The sequence below is a fragment of the Pecten maximus genome, chromosome 7, assembly GCF_902652985.1.
Source record: "Pecten maximus chromosome 7, xPecMax1.1, whole genome shotgun sequence".
NCBI lineage: Eukaryota > Metazoa > Mollusca > Bivalvia > Pectinida > Pectinidae > Pecten > Pecten maximus.
Window position 1 is genome coordinate 2,114,416 of NC_047021.1, and position 20,001 is coordinate 2,134,416.

Consider the following 20,001-nt stretch of genomic DNA (forward strand, 5'->3'; position numbering starts at 1 on the left):
TTTCCTACCTTTTGCTCTGTAACCACCCGGTCATAGTGTTCTCAAATAGAGTGTTGAATTATCAGTTGTCTGATAACTAGTTGATTTGCAGCTGTGACAATCGTCAGTTGTATAACGAGTTGGTTTGCGGCTGTGACAATCGTCAGTTGTCGTATAACTAGTTGGTTTGTGGTTGTGACAATCGTCAGTTGTATAACGAGTTGGTTTGTGGTTGTGACAATCGTCAGTTGTATAACGAGTTGGTTTGTGGCTGTGACAATCGTCAGTTGTATAACGAGTTGGTTTGCGGCTGTGACAATCGTCAGTTGTCGTATAACTAGTTGGTTTGTGGTTGTGACAATCGTCATTTGTATAACGAGTTGGTTTGCGGCTGTGACAATCGTCAGTTGTATAACGAGTTGGTTTGCGGCTGTGACAATCGTCAGTTGTCGTATAACTAGTTGGGTTTGTGGTTGTGACAATCGTCAGTTGTATAACGAGTTGGTTTGCGGCTGTGATAATTATCAGTTGTCGTATAACGAGTTGGTTTGCATCTTCGCTAGACAAGGCTTGAGTGAAACGTAATCAGAAGCCTTGGCAAGCGAAGATGGTTGGTTTGTGGCTCTGTGACAATCATCAGTTGTCGTATAACTAGTTGGTTTGTGGCTCTGTAACAATCGTCAGTTGTCGTATAATTAGTTGGTTTATTGCTGTGACAATCGTCAGTTGTCGTATATACTTGGTTTGTGGTGCCTCTTTGGTAATCGTCAGTTGCCATATTTAATTAACTGGTGTGTGACTTTGACAATCATCAGTTGCCGTAAAGCTAGTTGATTGTGGCTCTGTGACAATCGTCAATACCAACAAGAAAGAAAACTAAACGTTAAATATCTACATTTATATACAATACTCTCATATCCCTGTGCGCGCAAAATGACTAATATGATTATAAAGACGTCCACCCCAAGAGCTATGGCGCATATTGGCCTGTTTCGACCTAACGGTGACCGTTTTCAAAATAATAAAAAAAAAAAAATGGGGGGGGGGGGGGGGGGGGGGGTTCCCGTATTCATATCATATTTTGACATAGAGCGCATCGGAAGACCAACTTTTACAATGTCTAATTTTATTCTATGTACCAAACAAAACCCAACTAAAATCCTATTCTTAAAAAGTGGTCCTCTGATGCGCTGGTATAGAAAACTTGAAAAAAACGTAGTTGATAAAATATTTGAATTTGAGCATTAACAAGACTGAATCTAAATGATAACATAAACTTCACAATCCTGTCAGTCCGCAGAGCTCATATGGTAGAACCATCGCTTATCAACCCGAGGGTTTGGAGTTCGAATCACTCGTATGTCTCTTATTAATATTTTGTTATGTTTCTAACAATGATACCTTTTAATTTTTCTTGGTCGTATTTGAATGATATTTTCAACATTAAATGTATATTTGATATGAAGTATTTAGTATAAAGACAGGAATGTTGAGATAGAAAATTTCACTTTGATAAAAAGAAAAAGAAGAGTGAAATCATAACCTATTTACTCGGTATCATGATTCAAAGTAAAATGTAAATGAACTGCAGCGTCGACAACAGGCATACATGGATGATTGGTGTAAAATTCCTATTTAACATGTCAGTTTATTTTATTTCATATGGAGTTGATTGACTACATTATCCGTTCACAACACACAGCGCGCCAATGGACCATGACGATCTATTTTGATACTGAGGGAATCACTGGGGTCACGTGATATTTTACCTGTATTTTTAGCCCAGCATTTAGCTGTACGTGGCTTAGGTCAGGATACGCGGAAAACGACCATACCTCTTTCCCTCTAAGGTTTCCACATTTTTTGCCTCAAACTTGCTTCATCAATACCATCAATAAAGCAAAAAGTACGAAGTTATGCATTCACGAAATACATTAATGATGCAGTTTTATTCATTTTACGGCCTTTTTCAGACGGTAAGTGGTTTTACTTGATAGTTTGTGATATGGATCCTAATAACGTCAGTCTTAGTTCTATCAGGAGACATTCCTGGTTATATCAGGAGACAGTCCTGGTTCTATCAGGAGACATCCCTGGTTCTATCAGGAGACAGTCCTGGTTCTATCAGGAGACATCCCTGGTTCTATCAGGAGACAGTCTTAGTTCTATCAGGAGACAGTCCTGGTTCTATCAGGAGACATTCCTGGTTATATCAGGAGACAGTCCTGGTTCTGTCAGGAGACAGTCCTGGTTCTATCAGGAGACATTCCTGGTTATATCAGGAGACAGTCTTAGTTCTATCAGGAGACAGTCCTGGTTCTATCAGGAGACATTCCTGGTTATATCAGGAGACAGTCCTGGTTCTATCAGGAGACATCCCTGGTTCTATCAGGAGACATTCCTGGTTATATCAGGAGACATTCCTGGTTCTATCAGGAGACATCCCTGGTTCTATCAGGAGACAGTCTTAGTTCTATCAGGAGACAGTCCTGGTTCTATCAGGAGACATTCCTGGTTATATCAGGAGACAGTCCTGGGTCTGTCAGGAGACAGTCCTGGTTCTATCAGCTATCCGACAGGAAGGACTGGATCCACTTTTCTGATACGAGCTATTTATAATATTTATTTTTCTTTTGTACTTAGTATAATCTTTCAAAGTCGTTGTAAAGTTCTTAATATTGACAGTGTCATTAGTTCTGCTCGTAGTTACCAGAATTGTTGTTTCCAAATCAAAGAAAAAGAATAGCAAGTAGAAATGATAAAAAATTACCACGTTGCATCAATTTAGTATCTTGCACATAAGCATAAATCGAAAATGCATTATTGCGCGTCAAAGCGATATACTGTTGTGACTAAAACTAAATTGCGTTCATCAATACCGACATGATATTTTAAAATAGCTTCAGTCAATCACTACGTGAAACTTTCACGTGATCGCGGTGTCCACTACCAGGCGATTGTGACGATGCGTTAGTTGTGACGTCATAAATGAACTTATCTTGGATACAGCGAAGTGTATTCCTCGCACAGTTTTACGTCTCACTTAGATTCTCGTAACATGGCAGTCAACGTTCTAAAGAAGATGTCGAGCAGCAAGGTGGCGCCTCTTCTCGTGCATGACGACATGGATGGGTTGGGTCCACAGAGATGCCCAGAGGAACTCTTCCTAGCAAGGAGGGGATACGAACAATGCAAATTGAATTTCCTTACTACGGTGGTGGACACATGGGATGGACATAATGTAAGCAGTTTATTTTATGAGTCAAGCGTAGATAGTTCTCTATCTACAACGGAGAATGCCAACGGAGATTCGTCTGTCAAGAATAGGCTCGAACTGGATTGGAACTGTCACGCTTCTGTGGAACAAAAGGGTAAACCACGGAAATTCAGGCCACGAAAACTTCTACACAAACTTATCGGAAACCGAGAGAACAAAAAATAGAGATCCGTGTGGACCTCTCCGGTAATCTTCGGCACGACCGGACAACTTGGTAAAAATATGAAGACAAGAAGATGATAAATTTTAAAACTTGGAAAAGAAGATGATAAATTTTAAAACTTGGAAAAAAACACACGCGAATTTCAAAGATTACTGCTATCATTTCACAAATAAATGATGTGTGTAAAATGGCACATTGAATAAATAATCCTATATCGTGAACTTACAGGTTTGTTATTCTTGTCAGTTTTGTATGCGTTTTACTCTCGGGATCTCAGCGTTTGATAGTGTATGCTTATATTTGGAGATTCCCTAATGTATAATAGCACATTTTTGACGTTTTTTATAACTCAATTACCTATTTATCTTCCGTAAAATGACACTTCTCGACGTTCATTATAAATATGACACCCCGCTTATCCGATTTTCTTCGAAACCATAAACTCAAAAGCTAAGTAACTCTAGTAGATCAGAAGGCTGTCACTATACCTACAACGTAGTAAGAACCGAGAATTTATATAAACGTTAATGTAAAAGCAATACAATCCTCGTATGTTTAAGTGGAGGTGAAACCAATACAACTGTGTTGTTTTAATCAAAACTATCACACTCTAGCACATTTAATATAAAAATCAAACAATAAAACCGTAATCTATTTTAGTTGATTATTTTTATCATGGATGAATTTTGCCGTCTGCCACTGCGATCATTCAGAGTAGGAGAAGTCCAAAAGTGGTCATTAATTATTCGACATTGTTGAAGATGGTATTTAAGCATCTCTCGATCGTTTACAGCATCAACGAGGTTTACAGGTAAACCTAAAGGGAAAGAGAGAAATGTTAGCAGAACTTGCGACGGCAGCAATGCCGGACGTCTAAACCAGTGGACTCGGAAAGTCAGAGAAAACGCTTCAAACAAATGGAAAGCCTTTTAAATGGTAGATTAAAGATTTCCATTTTCGCCTGTTTTTATTACAAACACGCTTTAAAAGTTTCCAGTAGTCATTTCAACCGGTCCGCTAAAAGCTCCTAAAGGAATGTAAGTTCATAAGTATAAGCCCCTGCATCCTTCTAATTGGGTATATACATTCATTAGAGACCAAAGAGTGATTTAGAGGTAAAATAAACAGGAAATATTTTGCTTTTCTTCTCACCATGTTTTTGACAACTCTTTTTTTCAAAACTCATTCTAATTAAAGTTTTGTGGTAAGCTTTTGAAAGGCTTCTAAGTCCAGTATACAAACCACATCCTTCCAATTTGGTTTATATCATTTACAATCAATAAGTTTAAAAATCACAGAATATTTCCACATTAATTGGTTTCAACAGCACTCCTCGACCAAATTGGAAGGAAGCAGGATGGAAGGAAGCAGGATGTATACTTATGTACTTAGAAGCTAAAGTCTTTAAAAGTGAGGTTTGATACCAAAAAAATAAGTCCAAAACGTTGTAAAACACGAAATATTCCCCGTTATTTTGCAATATTTTGTAACTTTTTCAATCAAGTTCACAATATATGTAATTGATTATACTTGTAATTGTCTGGTTCTGTATATAAATCTCCAATTTCAGTTTTCGTTTTGGACTAAGTTCGGGTGTATCTCCAAATCGTTTTCGGATTACATTTAGCGTCTGTTGATATTTATCTTCGAAATTTGTTCCTAATTTTCTTGTCACTTCTTACTTTAGTTCTACATTGTAACAGAGACGTATATGTCACATCTCTGATTCTAATTTAGCAGTATTCTTTCTTTACTTGATCATTTTTCCATTGCCCATTCCCGAGGAAGTTTTTTTTTTTTAAACTTTATAACTTATTTGATATCGATATTAATGGGATATACCTACTTGTTAGTGCATTTTTAGTACCTATTACACTTGTGTTTGATATAAAAAAATATACAATTAATGTTACTCCTGTAATAACCCAACCGATAACGACTTATGCGATACTTTATATATATATAAATAATGATTTACATAAAACAATTTGATCAAATAAAATCACTTATTCTACATCTAAACGAACGTCAGCCTCTACTCCACATTTATTTGGTTCTACCTGGAATGATTTGTTATTCCGTGGATCTCATAAAAATCATTTTTATTTAAAAGAAAGTCGAAATTTAGACATCTTTTTTTGACCGTCCTAAATACACGTTCGTTTGCAATATACAGTTCAAGTTGTACATATCCGTTCAAAGTAATGGAATGCTACTTTAGCGGACTTTCTCTAAATTTATATAAATACGGCGGTATGTCTTTACCATATAGGACTCTTTAAATACCATTCAGTGTCCAGTCCACTTTTGTACCAACGATTATTATTCTCTTTATTTCCTCCACAAATGAAGATTCACAAATAGAATAATTACATCATACAATCAACATATAAACAAGAATAGTCTGAATATACATATACAAAGTTATTTCACACACAAGTAATTATATTGAAACATCAATTGTTAGCAAATTGGGTTATATTTTTAAGCATTTCATTCAGAAAATTTACATTTGCTAATCTTACATATTCGTTGTCTTCGTTAGACATGTCATAGTCTAACTTGCTTCCTAATAAAGCATTAACTAGTTCAAAATCTGATAAATTGTGAAGGTACGCAATAAAATCAATACCCAACATATTAAATAAAAAACACCATAATTTATCACGAATAGCAGTATTCTTTTCACAATGTAGAATTATATGCATTAAAGTATCGTTGTATAAAATACCACAGTAGTGGCATAAAGCCATATGGTCCAACATACGAGATGTTGTACATAATTTTATGATACAGTGTATAGATTTATAATACTGAGGATATTTAATAGCCAATTTCCATAAATAATGTGGTTTAATCTTAGAATGAATAGATTTAAATCTGAAGAAGTCATTGTGGTTATGCATACGTTCTAACCATGCAGTTTCCTCTACTCTATATACATTTTCATAGACACTTTTTTTCCATTGTAGTTTCCCCGGAAAATACCCTAGCTTTATATAGTCAACAAAAGTCTCATACAATGAATATTTTCTTAAAATAGAAATAATGTCGGGTATAAATCCCTGTTGTTTTTCGTTGTTTACAATGAACATAAAAAATCTAGTAATAAATATCTTGTGTACTAGCATACTATTATCGATATTATAAATTCGTCCCAGAAATAATAATTTCTTGATATTAATATAAGATTCAATACTAGTCCAGCCAAGCAATGATACACACATGTCTGTCCTAGTTCTCTTTTCAAACCTTTGAATACTTTTCACAATAAAATTTTGTGCCTTTTCTAATAATAATACTTCAGTTTTGGAGAGTAACCATAGTTCACATCCGAAAAGTGCAGAAGGATACACTTTAATTTTGCTTTAGCGGACTTTCTCTAAATTTATATAAATACGGCGGTATGTCTTTACCATAGGACTCTTTAAATACCATTCAGTGTCCAGTCCACTTTTGTACCAACGATACGTCTTTAATTTGTTACAGATTTCCATTCCATAAATCATTTTATCAATTTTGATCTGTACCAAAACAGTGGTAACATAGGTTTAACTGAAGACAGTGTTTGTCATGTGACTTATCACTTATGCATATTTAATTGTGGCATGCAACCTATCACAACGATAGGTAGCATGCATTGATCTAGAGTTGTCGCTCTTTGACTTATGTGTACATCCGGTGTCACGTTGTTTACATTGGATATCCCTTCTTGTTGAAGGATCTGACATAGATTTTTTTGAATTTTGGAGATCGGATCGAGTTAAAATTGGTAAGTTGAACCTGTGGAATGTCTAGAGGAAGCGACAGGTATGTTCATACCATGACATTACATAGATATTCAGGGACATACATAAATCACAGGTGCCTGACTCGTTTTATAATATAATAACGTATATAATGTTAAGAGTAAGTTACATATACATGTCATTTATATGTACTCTTATATGTTATTATTTTATTAAACGAATCAGGCACCTGTGCATAGATGTAACTGTTACGTCCCTGATGTAACTCTAACTTCAAATTGCTTCGTATGCTCAAAAGTTTGAGTCAAATGAGTGCAATTGACCGAGGGAGGTGGCATATATATCAAAACACTTAAAGTGTTTCAGGATTAGAGCCTGTGCTCACGACGCTGGTTTGGAGAAACAAACAATGACAGTACTAGTAGTTCTGGAGAAAAATGGATATGTTTGTAACAGGAGCGTGTTGGGCCCTAGTCCGAGTTTCCTCTGGCCCTGACACCATTTCTAGTGGTGTCAGGGCCAGAGGAAACTCGGGCTAGTTGGGCCCATGCCAGTTTGGGTAGCCCTAAAGTGTAGTTCCCTCTAGCCTTGATACCACATGTCCTATACTTGACGTATTGTCAGGGCCAGTGGAAACTCGAGCTAAGTTTGAGTAGATCTACATCAAACTGCACCCGACTCGCCATATTTTAAATGTTTATTATTTGGCATTTATACTCGGATCTCTTATATTTAAATGTGATGTTCACTAGTGTTTTATTTTGTACAATAATTATATTGAGCAACTAGAAATTTGGCCACGGTTTCGTCACGAAATGCGCCCCAGTATAGTTCACATGTACTTGTATTACATTTCATATTACCTCAAAACACGATCTTTCAGTTTGGAATGAGCTGTAGTAGTGTGCAACTAAAATTAGACAAAAAATAACAATACCCCACTCCCACCTCCACAAAAAACGATTTCAAAATCCACATGACTGCAAAATCAATGAACTCGTAAGTCGTTTATCAACATTGAAGGATTAACTGGGTAGATGTCTGTTGACATGATTTCGCTTTTCTTAAACTGTCACTATTGGATCAATTTTTGTGAAGCAAAATTTGAGCTAAGTTATTTTTTATGAAACCACAACAATAAGAAAATTTTGTTATTGTATTTTTGCCATTGAAATATAGACATTTATCAAACTAATAATTCACTGTATGACAGAATATTTCGATATTTTCACTCGTGCTTTGCACTCGTGGAAATATCGATATTCTGTCATACTCGTGAAATATATCTTATATTAAACGGGAAATAATTCAATATCCTCTATAAATTTTATCGGGAAGCTAAATGGAATATTTTTTTAACTTTAACTCGATTTCCTTTCTCTGCCAGCAGACAAAGTATCTGTTCTGGTATCAATATACATTTGTATCAAGGCACGGATACCGATTCCTTCTTCGTGTCCAAACTGGCGTACACTGAAATACAACGAAAGTGGTGGATACATATTGATAAAGGATTACTATATATTGTGTTTTATGTCCTGGACATTTGCTGATTTTTGATATTCTAAGAAGCCACTGAATTGTGATCCGACAAAACACAATTCGTGTGAATATGGTGCCGTTTAGAAGGCATCACACGACCTACCGTTATCAGTAGCATGTCGAATGGCAGTTAAAACCCGACAATAATAAACAGTTTGTTAACGTTTTGGTCGGCATCATCACATGATCTATAAAAAATAAATAGTGATAAGGTGATGCTAACTTGCAGAAATTCTAAATCGGTTGTTTAGATAGAGCAAGTGTTACCAGCCAGAACATTTATCTTTAAAAGGCTGTTGCGTGTCACTACTTTAATGTAGTTATTTGTAACGGAGAGGACGTAGTTAGTCTGAGGCAGATTTATCCGGCATTTTTTATTGTGTTGCAATAAAGTGGATTTAAACACGGATGTTGATACTAAAAACTCGACTTAGCAATTAAGTAGATCTATAAATACCACCGTATTTGATGACTAAAGATGATTGTCTTCATGAATTTGATGTTTTCTGTTTTTTTGTTTTTTTTTTATGAAATTTTCGGTTTGATTAGCGCAGGGGAAGTATTTTACCAAGGAGATTAATGCACTGGTAGAATATATTTAAGGATATGTTTCCTGTACTGTTATACAATGTAAGTTTTTTTTGTTTAATATTTTCAGATATAGAAAAAAAAGACATGGGACAGTACTATATATATGATCACTACTAAAGAACGGTCCGTAATGGACGCTCACCAAAACGATTCACAGAAAAATGTCGGCACGGCGGCCGTGGAAGCGGCGAGTAAGCTGCAGTTTAGTGTGGATTTAGTAGAAGCTGTGCTTTACCATTTGGACATTCTTAACAAAGTCGACCAGCACCCTTGTTTGCGGAAGGGAAAGCATCTTGATGAAGCATTGCGACGATACGAAAAATTGTGGCTTCCGTTGGCAGCTGCACATAAAGACAAACTGTTGTCAGCACCGTTAGACATTGAGTGGATTTGGCATTGCCATATATTGTCTCCCTTGGCGTACAAACGCGACTGTGAATTCCATGTCGGGGAAATTGTAAACCACCGTCTGCTGAGTAGACAGGACCGAAAGGCAGCTTTGGAAGTATCCAAGGAGTTGTGGTTGGAGAAATATGGAGAGAAGGAGCCGTTCAAAATACACCTTCCGATGGGAAGGGAGCTGGTGGATGACAACGAGGATGGCTCGAAATTCACATCTGAACTGAAGTATGATATCAGAGCTGCTGTGGGACGTCAGTCTCTATTCTATTACAACGTGTCTCTCCCTCACTACCGGGACCGTCAATTCATTACCAGGTGTGTGCTACGCTACCAACAGTTCTTATACCTCATGACATTACACCGAAAGGTCTTCCTGGTACCATGCTACGATAACGACCTAGTTTGGCATACACATCAACTTTTCCCTTTGACATACAGACAGGATACAGAACGAATATTGGGCAGAGTGTTGAACCATGACGATTCCACAGACGACAGGTCACCCGGGTCGGTATTAAATGTCTCCTACGCGAACACTTGTAAGTTATGGAAAGAGGCATTCGGGGAAAACTACAGCTCCCCCGGTGCGATGTACCGGGGTCCAACATCCAGGGGCACTATGTCTGACTTTACAACAGATAATTCAGACGTCGATACCGAAGAACTTCCTATATCTGTTTCTTTACATTGTTTAGCATTACAAACGAATCCAGCAGGCTACAAGGCCAAATTTTCTTTACTGATATACCACGTGACCGCAGGGACGTCTGACCGGAAGTTGATTGTAGAGCTTAAAGGTCCTTATTTGGTATGGACAGAGGAGCAGTTGGATAAGGCAACGTTCAACATGCAAAGAGGCGACGGCTTAGACTTCATCATGGTTCGGAAATCGGGATTGTTAGGACGGAAGGAAGAGGTAGCCGATGTTAAAATCGAAAGCTCTGCAATTTTCAAACATTTGGTTTACAGATACCAATCAAACTTCACTAAAGAGATTGAGTTCGAGTCTGCGAATTGTGACAATAAGCTGTATGTTGACGGGAGCGTAAGGGCGGTTACCGCCACACAAGTCTTGTCACTGGAGGTTGGTGACTTTGGCGAGTATAAGGAGCCTGCTAACTTTGACATACAGGAACCCTTACAGAAGTGGAAGGAGGGATCTCACAAGGGCTGTGCTAGCAGTATAGCCAGCCACAGGTGAATGCGTTCAAAATATGTTTATTGTTAAAATTCTGATGATGAATTTTAGATTTTGCTTATGTAAATAAAGCTCTGGGGTATTGTATGGCAAACTTAACAACTTGTTCAAATTCCTATTCATGGATCCAATTCATAAAAAGATGAAATTATTATGTGTTTCAATGACGAGATTTCAGGATACATGTACATATAAACGTTAAACAACGTCCCTTGGTTAAAGATACACTTTTAGTTTATAAAGACTTCGTTGTGGTCTGATGCCAAACCCAGCGTATTATCAGCGCCTCAACAAACTCTTTACAACCCTATTTGATTGATTTTTTCACATTTGATATTCTATATAAACAGTGTTTACTCAGCTTACCTCGTTACCTTTACATTGTTGAAGTTGTTTATTATCCTTAGTTTCTTTTACGAAATATCAGAAGTAAAGTCAGAACTGAGAGCATTTTTTATTTTGAAACCATTTCTTTTATAGACTGCTAGATCGTTCCGGTCACGAAGTTTTTAAGGTGCGCGTGCAACACAATGTCAATCACCTGCGATCATCTGTCCATGTTTATGACGCTGAACACAGGCTACTTACCCTGGCAAATAGCGTGGACTCGACACAGCTGCCACTTCCGGGACAGGTAGGTAACAAACCTTATCTATACAGGTGTAACTTCCGGGACAGGTAGGTAATATACCTTATCTATACAGCTGTAACTTCCGGGACAGGTAGGTAATATACCTTATCTGTACAGCTGCCACTTCCGGGACAGGTAGGTAACATACCTTATCTATACAGCTGCCACTTCCGGGACAGGTAGGTAACATGCCTTATCTATACAGCTGCCACTTCCGGGACAGATATGTAACAAACCTTATCTATACAGCTGTAACTTCCGGGACAGGTAGGTAATATACCTTATCTATACAGCTGTAACGTCCGGGACAGGTAGGTAACAAACCTTATCTATACAGCTGCCACTTCCGGGACAAGTAGGTAACAAACCTTATCTATACAGCCGTAACTTCCGGGACAGGTAGGTAACAAACCTTATCTATACAGCTGCCACTTCCGGGACAGGTAGGTAACAAACCTTATCTGTACAGCTGCCACTTCCGGGACAGGTAGGTAACATACCTTATCTATACAGCTGTAACTTCCGGGACAGGTAGGTAACAAACCTTATCTATTCAGCTGTAACGTCCGGGACAGGTAGGTAACAAACCTTATCTATACAGCTGCCACTTCCGGGACAAGTAGGTAACAAACCTTATCTATACAGCTGCCACTTCCGGGACAGGTAGGTAACATGCCTTATCTATACAGCTGCCACTTCCGGGACAGATATGTAATAAACCTTATCTATACAGCTGTAACTTCCGGGACAGGTAGGTAATATACCTTATCTATACAGCTGTAACGTCCGGGACAGGTAGGTAACAAACCTTATCTATACAGCTGTAACTTCCGGGACAGGTAGGTAACAAACCTTATCTGTACAACTGTAACTTCCGGGACAGGTAGGTAACATACCTTATCTATACAGATGTAACTTCCGGGACAGGTAGGTAACAAACCTTATCTGTACAGCCGTAACTTCCGGGACAGGTAGGTAACATACCTTATCTATACAGATGTAACTTCCGGGACAGGTAGGTAACAAACCTTATCTGTACAGCCGTAACTTCCGGGACAGGTAGGTAACAAACCTTATCTATACAGCTGTAACTTCCAGGACAGGTAGGTAGCAAACCTTATCTATACAGATGCCATTTCCGGGACAGGTATGTAACAAACCTTATCTGTACAGCTGTAACTTCCGGGACAGGTAGGTAACCTACCTTATCTGTACAGCTGTAACTTCCGGGACAGGTAGGTAACAAACCTTATCTGTACAGCTGTAACTTCCGGGACAGGTAGGTAACAAACCTTATCTGTACAGCTGTAACTTCCGGGACAGGTAGGTAACAAACCTTATCTATACAGCTGTAACTTCCGGGACAGGTATGTAACAAACCTTATCTATACAGCTGCCATTTGCGGGACAGGTAGGTAACAAACCTTTTCTGTACAGCTGTAACTTCCGGGACAGGTAGGTAACAAACCTTATCTATACAACTGTAACTTCCGGGACAGGTAGGTAACAAACCTTATCTGTACAGCTGTAACTTCCGGGACAGGTAGGTAACAAACCTTATCTGTACAGCTGTAACTTCCGGGACAGGTAGGTAACAAACCTTATCTATACAGCTGTAACTTCCGGGACAGGTAGGTAACAAACCTTATCTATACAGCTGCCATTTGCGGGACAGGTAGGTAACAAACCTTTTCTGTACAGCTGTAACTTCCGGGACAGGTAGGTAACAAACCTTATCTGTACAGCTGTAACTTCCGGGACAGGTAGGTAACATACCTTATCTATACAGCTGTAACTTCCGGGACAGGTTGATAACAAACCTTATCTATACAGCTGTATCTTCCGGGACAGGTAGGTAACAAACCTTATCTATACAGCTTTAACTTCCGGGACAGGTAGGTAACAAACCTTATCTATACAGCTGTATCTTCTGGGACAGGTAGGTAACAAACCTTATCTATACAGCTATAACTTCCGGGACAGGTAGGTAACAAACCTTATCTATACAGCTATAACTTCCGGGACAGGTAGGTAACAAACCTTATCTATACAGCTATAACTTCCGGGACAGGTAGGTAACAAACCTTATCTATACAGATGTAACTTCCGGGACAGGTAGGTAACAAACCTTATCTAAATAGTTGTTACTTCGGAACACATAAGTAACAACAATGTCTACACTGCTACCACTTCCGGTACAGGGAGATAACAACCCAATGTACATTGTCACCAAAAGATGATGAGCACTCAAATGGTTCTTCAGAAGCTAATATAATTAAGTATAACGATGGAGATTTCTTTTATCTGTCTTCGATGATAATTGTAGGATATTCATAACGGTTTTCATGATCTTTTCCATATTATTATTTAATAACTTCTGGAAATCTGTGAAATTGCCAATGAATGTTTAGAATATCGGACGAAAAGTCAAATGGTTTCAGAATACTATAAACCATACAACGGATAACATATCGAGAGACTCTCAAAACATTGGTATACTAACGATACGGGTTTAAGGCATATTTTATCACAAAAGAGCAAAACATATTCAGTACATGTAAATTTTTTATCTTGCTTTATACGCAGCAGCATATACATACATGTACTTCTATATGTCATAATTACATAGAGAGAACATTTCTTTATTTTGTAGTTCTAAGATATTACGTTGTATTATAATGAACAGCTATCTCAGATGTATACTATACTGATTTTGAAAGGTAAATATAGTCAGTGGGTTGTATTTACTAGGGATTAGCATTTAACAATCCGAGTTAAAGTAAAACATTTAGTGAAGTGACCTCTTTACAAATTGTAAGTTGTATGGATCACGGAGATGGACCAATCAAAACAGCTTTGTGAAAGCTGCAATATGGCTTTCGGTATGAGCAATTTAAACTCTTCAGAGCGACGAATATTTAGAAAACATCATCAACAGTTATTGACTAGCAGAGGAAAAAAGTCTTAAGAAGGACGAATATTTAGAAAACATCATCAACAGTTATTGACTAGCAGAGGAAAAAAGTCTTAAGAAGGACGAATATTTAGAATACATCGTCAACAGTTATTGACTAGCAGAGGAAAAAAGTCTTAAGAAGGACGAATATATAGAATACATCGTCAACAGTTATTTGACTAGCAGAGGAAAAAAGTCTTCAGAAGGACGAATATTTAGAATACCACAGTTATAAAGTTTTCTTGTACTTAATCTCTCGAGGAAAAACCTAATAATTGTTTTAGACTTTTAGGAGGTGTACAACAAGGAGAGCCCATATACCACTTATATTACGTTAACTGGCACAAGATTAAAGGATAAACATTATTTTAAAACCAGAGCCGACTATCGTACACTGATTTGTAGTTCCTGTAGCTGTCCATTGGGCTAGGAGGTTTCACAAGTCTACGCAGCAGTATGTTAGCGATTCTAGATTCGGGATTCTGATTAAGTGGGAAACATAAAGTTATTAGAAAGCGATTTGCTTTTGACGCCACATAATTTGAGCGGAATGGGTGGTCATTGATGTAACCCCCCTAATGGAAATCGCGATGTGTTAAGAATGACAGGTTTTTTAACAACTGATGTTTACAACCTTGTCCTATCAGAGTACCACCTAAACAAAGACCCGCGCTAACATTTTCAATATCGGTAACATATTAAAACCGTTTCTGGAAAGGAACCTTTTCCCAATGATACCTAATTTAACCTGGCCGCCGATATCTTTTATCTCTCGAAATTATGTGATATAATTTCCCCAACACAATTCAACACTTTTTATGAAAATCGAGATATTCGGAGTATGTCTGTAGATAAGCATTGAGGTCAATAAAGAGAGATGTCTCATCGGGGCCACGGTGGCCGAGTGGTTAAGGTGTCCCGACACTTTAACACTAGCCCTCCACCTCTGGGTTGCGAGTTCGAAACCTACGTGGGGCAGTTGCCTGGTACTGACCGCAGGCCGGTGGTTTTTCTCCGGGTACTCCGGCTTTCCTCCACCTCCAAAACCTGGCACGTCCTTAAATGACCCTGGCTGTTAATAGGACGTTAAACCAAAAACAAACAAACAAACCAAATGTGGTTTGGTTTTATTTGTTTTACATCCTACTAACAGCTAAGGTCATTTTATTTCACTCCCATAATGGTCATCATTGACGGAGGCGAGTCAAATACAGTAAGAAGAATGACGGCCTCCCGTGTAAAAGTCATTCGTATGTAGAAATGTGCTGTCAATAATGTCAGATCTTTTTAAAGACAAAGTATTGTCGCCATCTCTAAAAGTGATAATGAACGGCTGACAAGATTACTGTTAGCTCTCCCGGAGCGCTTTTTCGATAAATTCAGTTGTCGCGAAAAAAGCAGACCAAGAGTGGAATACTAATTTTCTTCAAGAATATTTTTCAAGCAAGAATTTAATCTAGCTCATTTTTTCTCTAGACCCTTCTCTGTTTGGATATAGCTCACATCCATCGATTCATCTGCAATGCCATTAGATGTTTACATAGAAACTTTTAAGAGTTATTATGTTTGTCGTTAAATATGGCTGAAAGGAAAAGTAAAATGTTGTGTAAAAACATATTTAAAAAAAAGGGCAATTTTCATACTCCGCTCTCAGCTTCATGTACGTGACTTCCTGAGTATTCGTTGTTACAATTAAGACTGTAATTCATACTAGATTTGATCAGCTAGCAAAGTGCTTCTGACAAATTCTATTGATCGAGATAAAACAGTAGGAAATAATACAATGGAGACGCGAGATCAGTTGAGTCGGCGAGAAAAGTGGTGGTGCGTAATTAAACGTCCCTGTTAAACAAGCAGGCTGCCGTCTTTTTGTATTATATACATGTATGTGACGTGTACCTTTTGCAGTTCACTTTCTTCCACATCATCATGAGCTTTGATAAAAATAATTTAGATTTTCAATTATCTATTTTGGTTCACTGTATCCACTCCACAATCTTTACGAAAAGCTATCGTATTTAATTTCTATCAGTTTCTATATGGAGCAAGAAGGAAAAGAAATTTTTTTTCTTCAGCTGCTCTAGTGTTCACTGGTAGTTGAAATTCCTGAAAGAAAAACGAAATGATTACTGCTACTATCAATGAGTTTTATGTTTGCCTCCATCAACTGGTTATGTCTCTAATACCGGAGATGACACGAGCCTCCGTTAAACCACAGGTTTGTCTCTAATACCGGAGATGACACGAGCCTCCGTTATACCACAGGTTTGTCTCTAATACCGGAGATGACACGAGCCTCCGTTAAACCACAGGTTTGTCTCTAATACCGGAGATGACACGAGCCTCCGTTATACCACAGGTTTGTCTCTAATACCGGAGATGACACGAGCCTCCGTTAAACGACAGGTTTGTCTCTAATACCGGAGATGACACGAGCCTCCGTTATACCACAGGTTTGTCTCTAATACCGGAGATGACACGAGCCTCCGTTAAACCACAGGTTTGTCTCTAATACCGGAGATGACACGAGCCTCCGTTAAACCACAGGTTTGTCTCTAATACCGGAGATGACACTAGCCTCCATTAAACCACAGGTTTGTCTCTAATACCGGAGATGACACGAGCCTCCGTTATACCACAGGTTTGTCTCTAATACCGGAGATGGCACGAGCCTCCGTTAAACCACAGGTTTGTCTCGTCAGTAGTATAACATTGTGTGACGCTTCAAACTACATGTCAATAATTATTCGCAGTTTCAAATTCATTTTCGTACAATGTACTGTAAATCGAAGAGATCAAACAACTGCTATTTGTTTCAAACATGTAGGGAACCTAATTGTTTATTTCTAGGGGAATGCTTTCAAACGTAAGATTCAATATTAAACATTTCATAACGTCCCTGCATAAGTCACAGTGTATGTGGGTCTCCACGATAGTGTTTATAAGCTGTGTCACACGAGTCCTTTTACATATTTACTCAGGCGTATAATCAAGATCTACATTTGATTTACTTTATGTGGTAATTGCTAAAGATCAATGTCAACCACTTAATATTTCGAGATGATTTTCCAAGTACATGTGTACAATCTTTGTATAGCAAGGATGTAGGTTAGGATTCATCAAAGCGTAGTATTGCTTTGTCTAAACGTGACGGAGTGCTATAGTATTTCCATATTTCTTCTGAAGATCTGAATACTCTCCAGTTACATTTTTCGACTGAAGGTTTTTTGGAACCTGACAGGCTTTCACATGTTTTGAAGATGTGTTGATTTCATACGAAATGTTTTGAAAGAGTTATCTCCCTTTGATTTGTATGTTTTGACCGATTTTTGTGAAACGTCTATCATCTGTAGTTGTGTTATAGGGTCTATCATCTGTAGTTGTGTTATATAGTCTATCATCTGTAGTTGTGTTATATAGTCTATCATCTGTAGTTGTGTTATATAGTCTATCATCTGTAGTTGTGTTATAGGGTCTATCATCTGTAGTTGTGTTATATAGTCTATCATCTGTAGTTGTGTTATAGAGTCTATCATCTGTAGTTGTGTTATAGGGTCTATCATCTGTAGTTGTGTTATATAGTCTATCATCTGTAGTTGTGTTATAGGGTCTATCATCTGTAGTTGTGTTATATAGTCTATCATCTGTAGTTGTGTTATAGTCTATCATCTGTAGTTGTGTTATAGTCTATCATCTGTAGTTGTGTTATAGGGTCTATCATCTGTAGTTGTGTTATAGAGTCTATCATCTGTAGTTGTGTAATATGGTCTATCATCAGAATTTTGATACTTATTCGTCGCCCTTTTTGAGTGTCATCCGATCTCTATGAATAATGAATCCATAATCATGACATGCAGTTGTGTTTTATTATTAATTAAGCATGAGTTGATGTGACAATGGTTATATTTCCGTATTCTAATGGCCAAACCGTCACATTATCGTACGACCGACATATATCGTCCTGCCCTTGTGTTCGGTTTCGTGTTAAGTAAAGACACTATTCCACAAATATATCCAAAGACGCTTTACACCATACTATTGCTTTCTTATCTAGAATATCAAACCAAAGCGTACATACATATTTGCCACAGGCCCGCCGTGTAAATAATGATATAAAAACATATACTATTGTTATATCATACTAAGCGTATGTATTTTATATGAGTTTTATGTGGTATTACTGTAGGAGTGGTGTTTGGTGTTTAGACGATGACGTATTTTATGTGGTATTACTGTAGGAGTGGTGTTTAGACGATGACGTATTTTATGTGGTATTACTGTAGGAGTGGTGTTTAGACGATGACGTATTTTATGTGGTATTACTGTAGTAGTGGTGTTTGGTGTTTAGACGATGACGTATTTTATGTGGTATTACTGTAGGAGTGGTGTTTAGACGATGACGTATTTTATGTGGTATTACTGTAGGAGTGGTGTTTAGACCATGACGTATTTTATGTGGTATTATTGTAGGAGTGGTGTTTAGACGATGACGTATTTTATGTGGTATTACTGTAGGAGTGGTGTTTAGACGATGACGTATTTTATGTGGTATTACTGTAGGAGTGGTGTTTAGACGATGACGTATTTTATGTGGTATTACTGTAGGAGTGGTGTTTGGTGTTTAGACGATGACGTATTTTATGTGGTATTACTGTAGGAGTGGTGTTTAGACGATGACGTATTTTATGTGGTATTACTGTAGGAGTGGTGTTTAGACGATGACGTATTCTTTACAGTTATTGTACTTGGACTTTAAAGAGACTCATAAAGGATGTGTTTCACTCACTATATATATAGTATGACAGTTTGAAATTTTCTGTTAATTTTTTTGTAGGTATCTAGCTCTGGACGTGATGTATGTCTGTCTCCAGCCAATGGCGAGCGTGCATTCTTAATCAAAGATAACAATGGCGACTGGGGTGTGATCGGAGGCAGATGGATCCCTGGTCAAGACAAAGGTCAGTAAGTTAAGAGAGGATACAATACAATTATTTTATTCCGTATGCAAATAGCATATAGGATCACAATATACATACACATGACAACAATTTACATTTGCGCAAGACGGCGGAGAACACAGCCAATGTAACACCAAGTATTATACATTTCAATAAAGCATGTGTTAATATATATATATATTTTTTTTTTTTGCCATCACAAAAAGTGTATATCATACAATTACAATATTACAATTGCAATTTTAAACTACACGAATTTTTAAGACATAAAAAGACAATCACATACTTGATAGACACCTCACAATGCTTCCCAATGTTGTTACATGTCACTGATTAACGGTAAATCATTTTTGAAGAGAGAATTTGTATACCCCCACAAGGACGTTGGCGTTTGGCATTAATTTTACCGGAGTAATGGCTTTTGATGTCAAGTGAGGTCAAACAGCTTGGACTTAAATGATATATGAAACTAAATGCTCCATCTCAAATGATCTTTATAGTTAAGAAATGAGAAAAACGATTTTGTTTATGACCGTTACATATGAGCTGAAAAAC

General features: G+C 37.6%; 1 protein-coding gene across 2 annotated transcripts in view; it reads left to right on the forward strand.

Moving 5' to 3' along the window:
• The first annotated feature begins 7,091 nt into the window (after positions 1–7,091).
• LOC117331309 (glycine-rich domain-containing protein 1-like) overlaps positions 7,092–20,001 on the forward strand; it is a 47,440-nt gene continuing 34,530 nt past the window's right edge. For both annotated transcript variants that reach the window (XM_033889978.1, XM_033889979.1), the window contains exons 1-4: positions 7,092–7,191; positions 9,369–10,900; positions 11,382–11,535; positions 19,323–19,446. In XM_033889978.1, the coding sequence (XP_033745869.1) occupies positions 9,405–10,900; positions 11,382–11,535; positions 19,323–19,446 (1,774 nt within the window). In that variant the 5' untranslated portion in view covers positions 7,092–7,191; positions 9,369–9,404. The remainder of the gene's footprint in view (positions 7,192–9,368; positions 10,901–11,381; positions 11,536–19,322; positions 19,447–20,001) is intronic.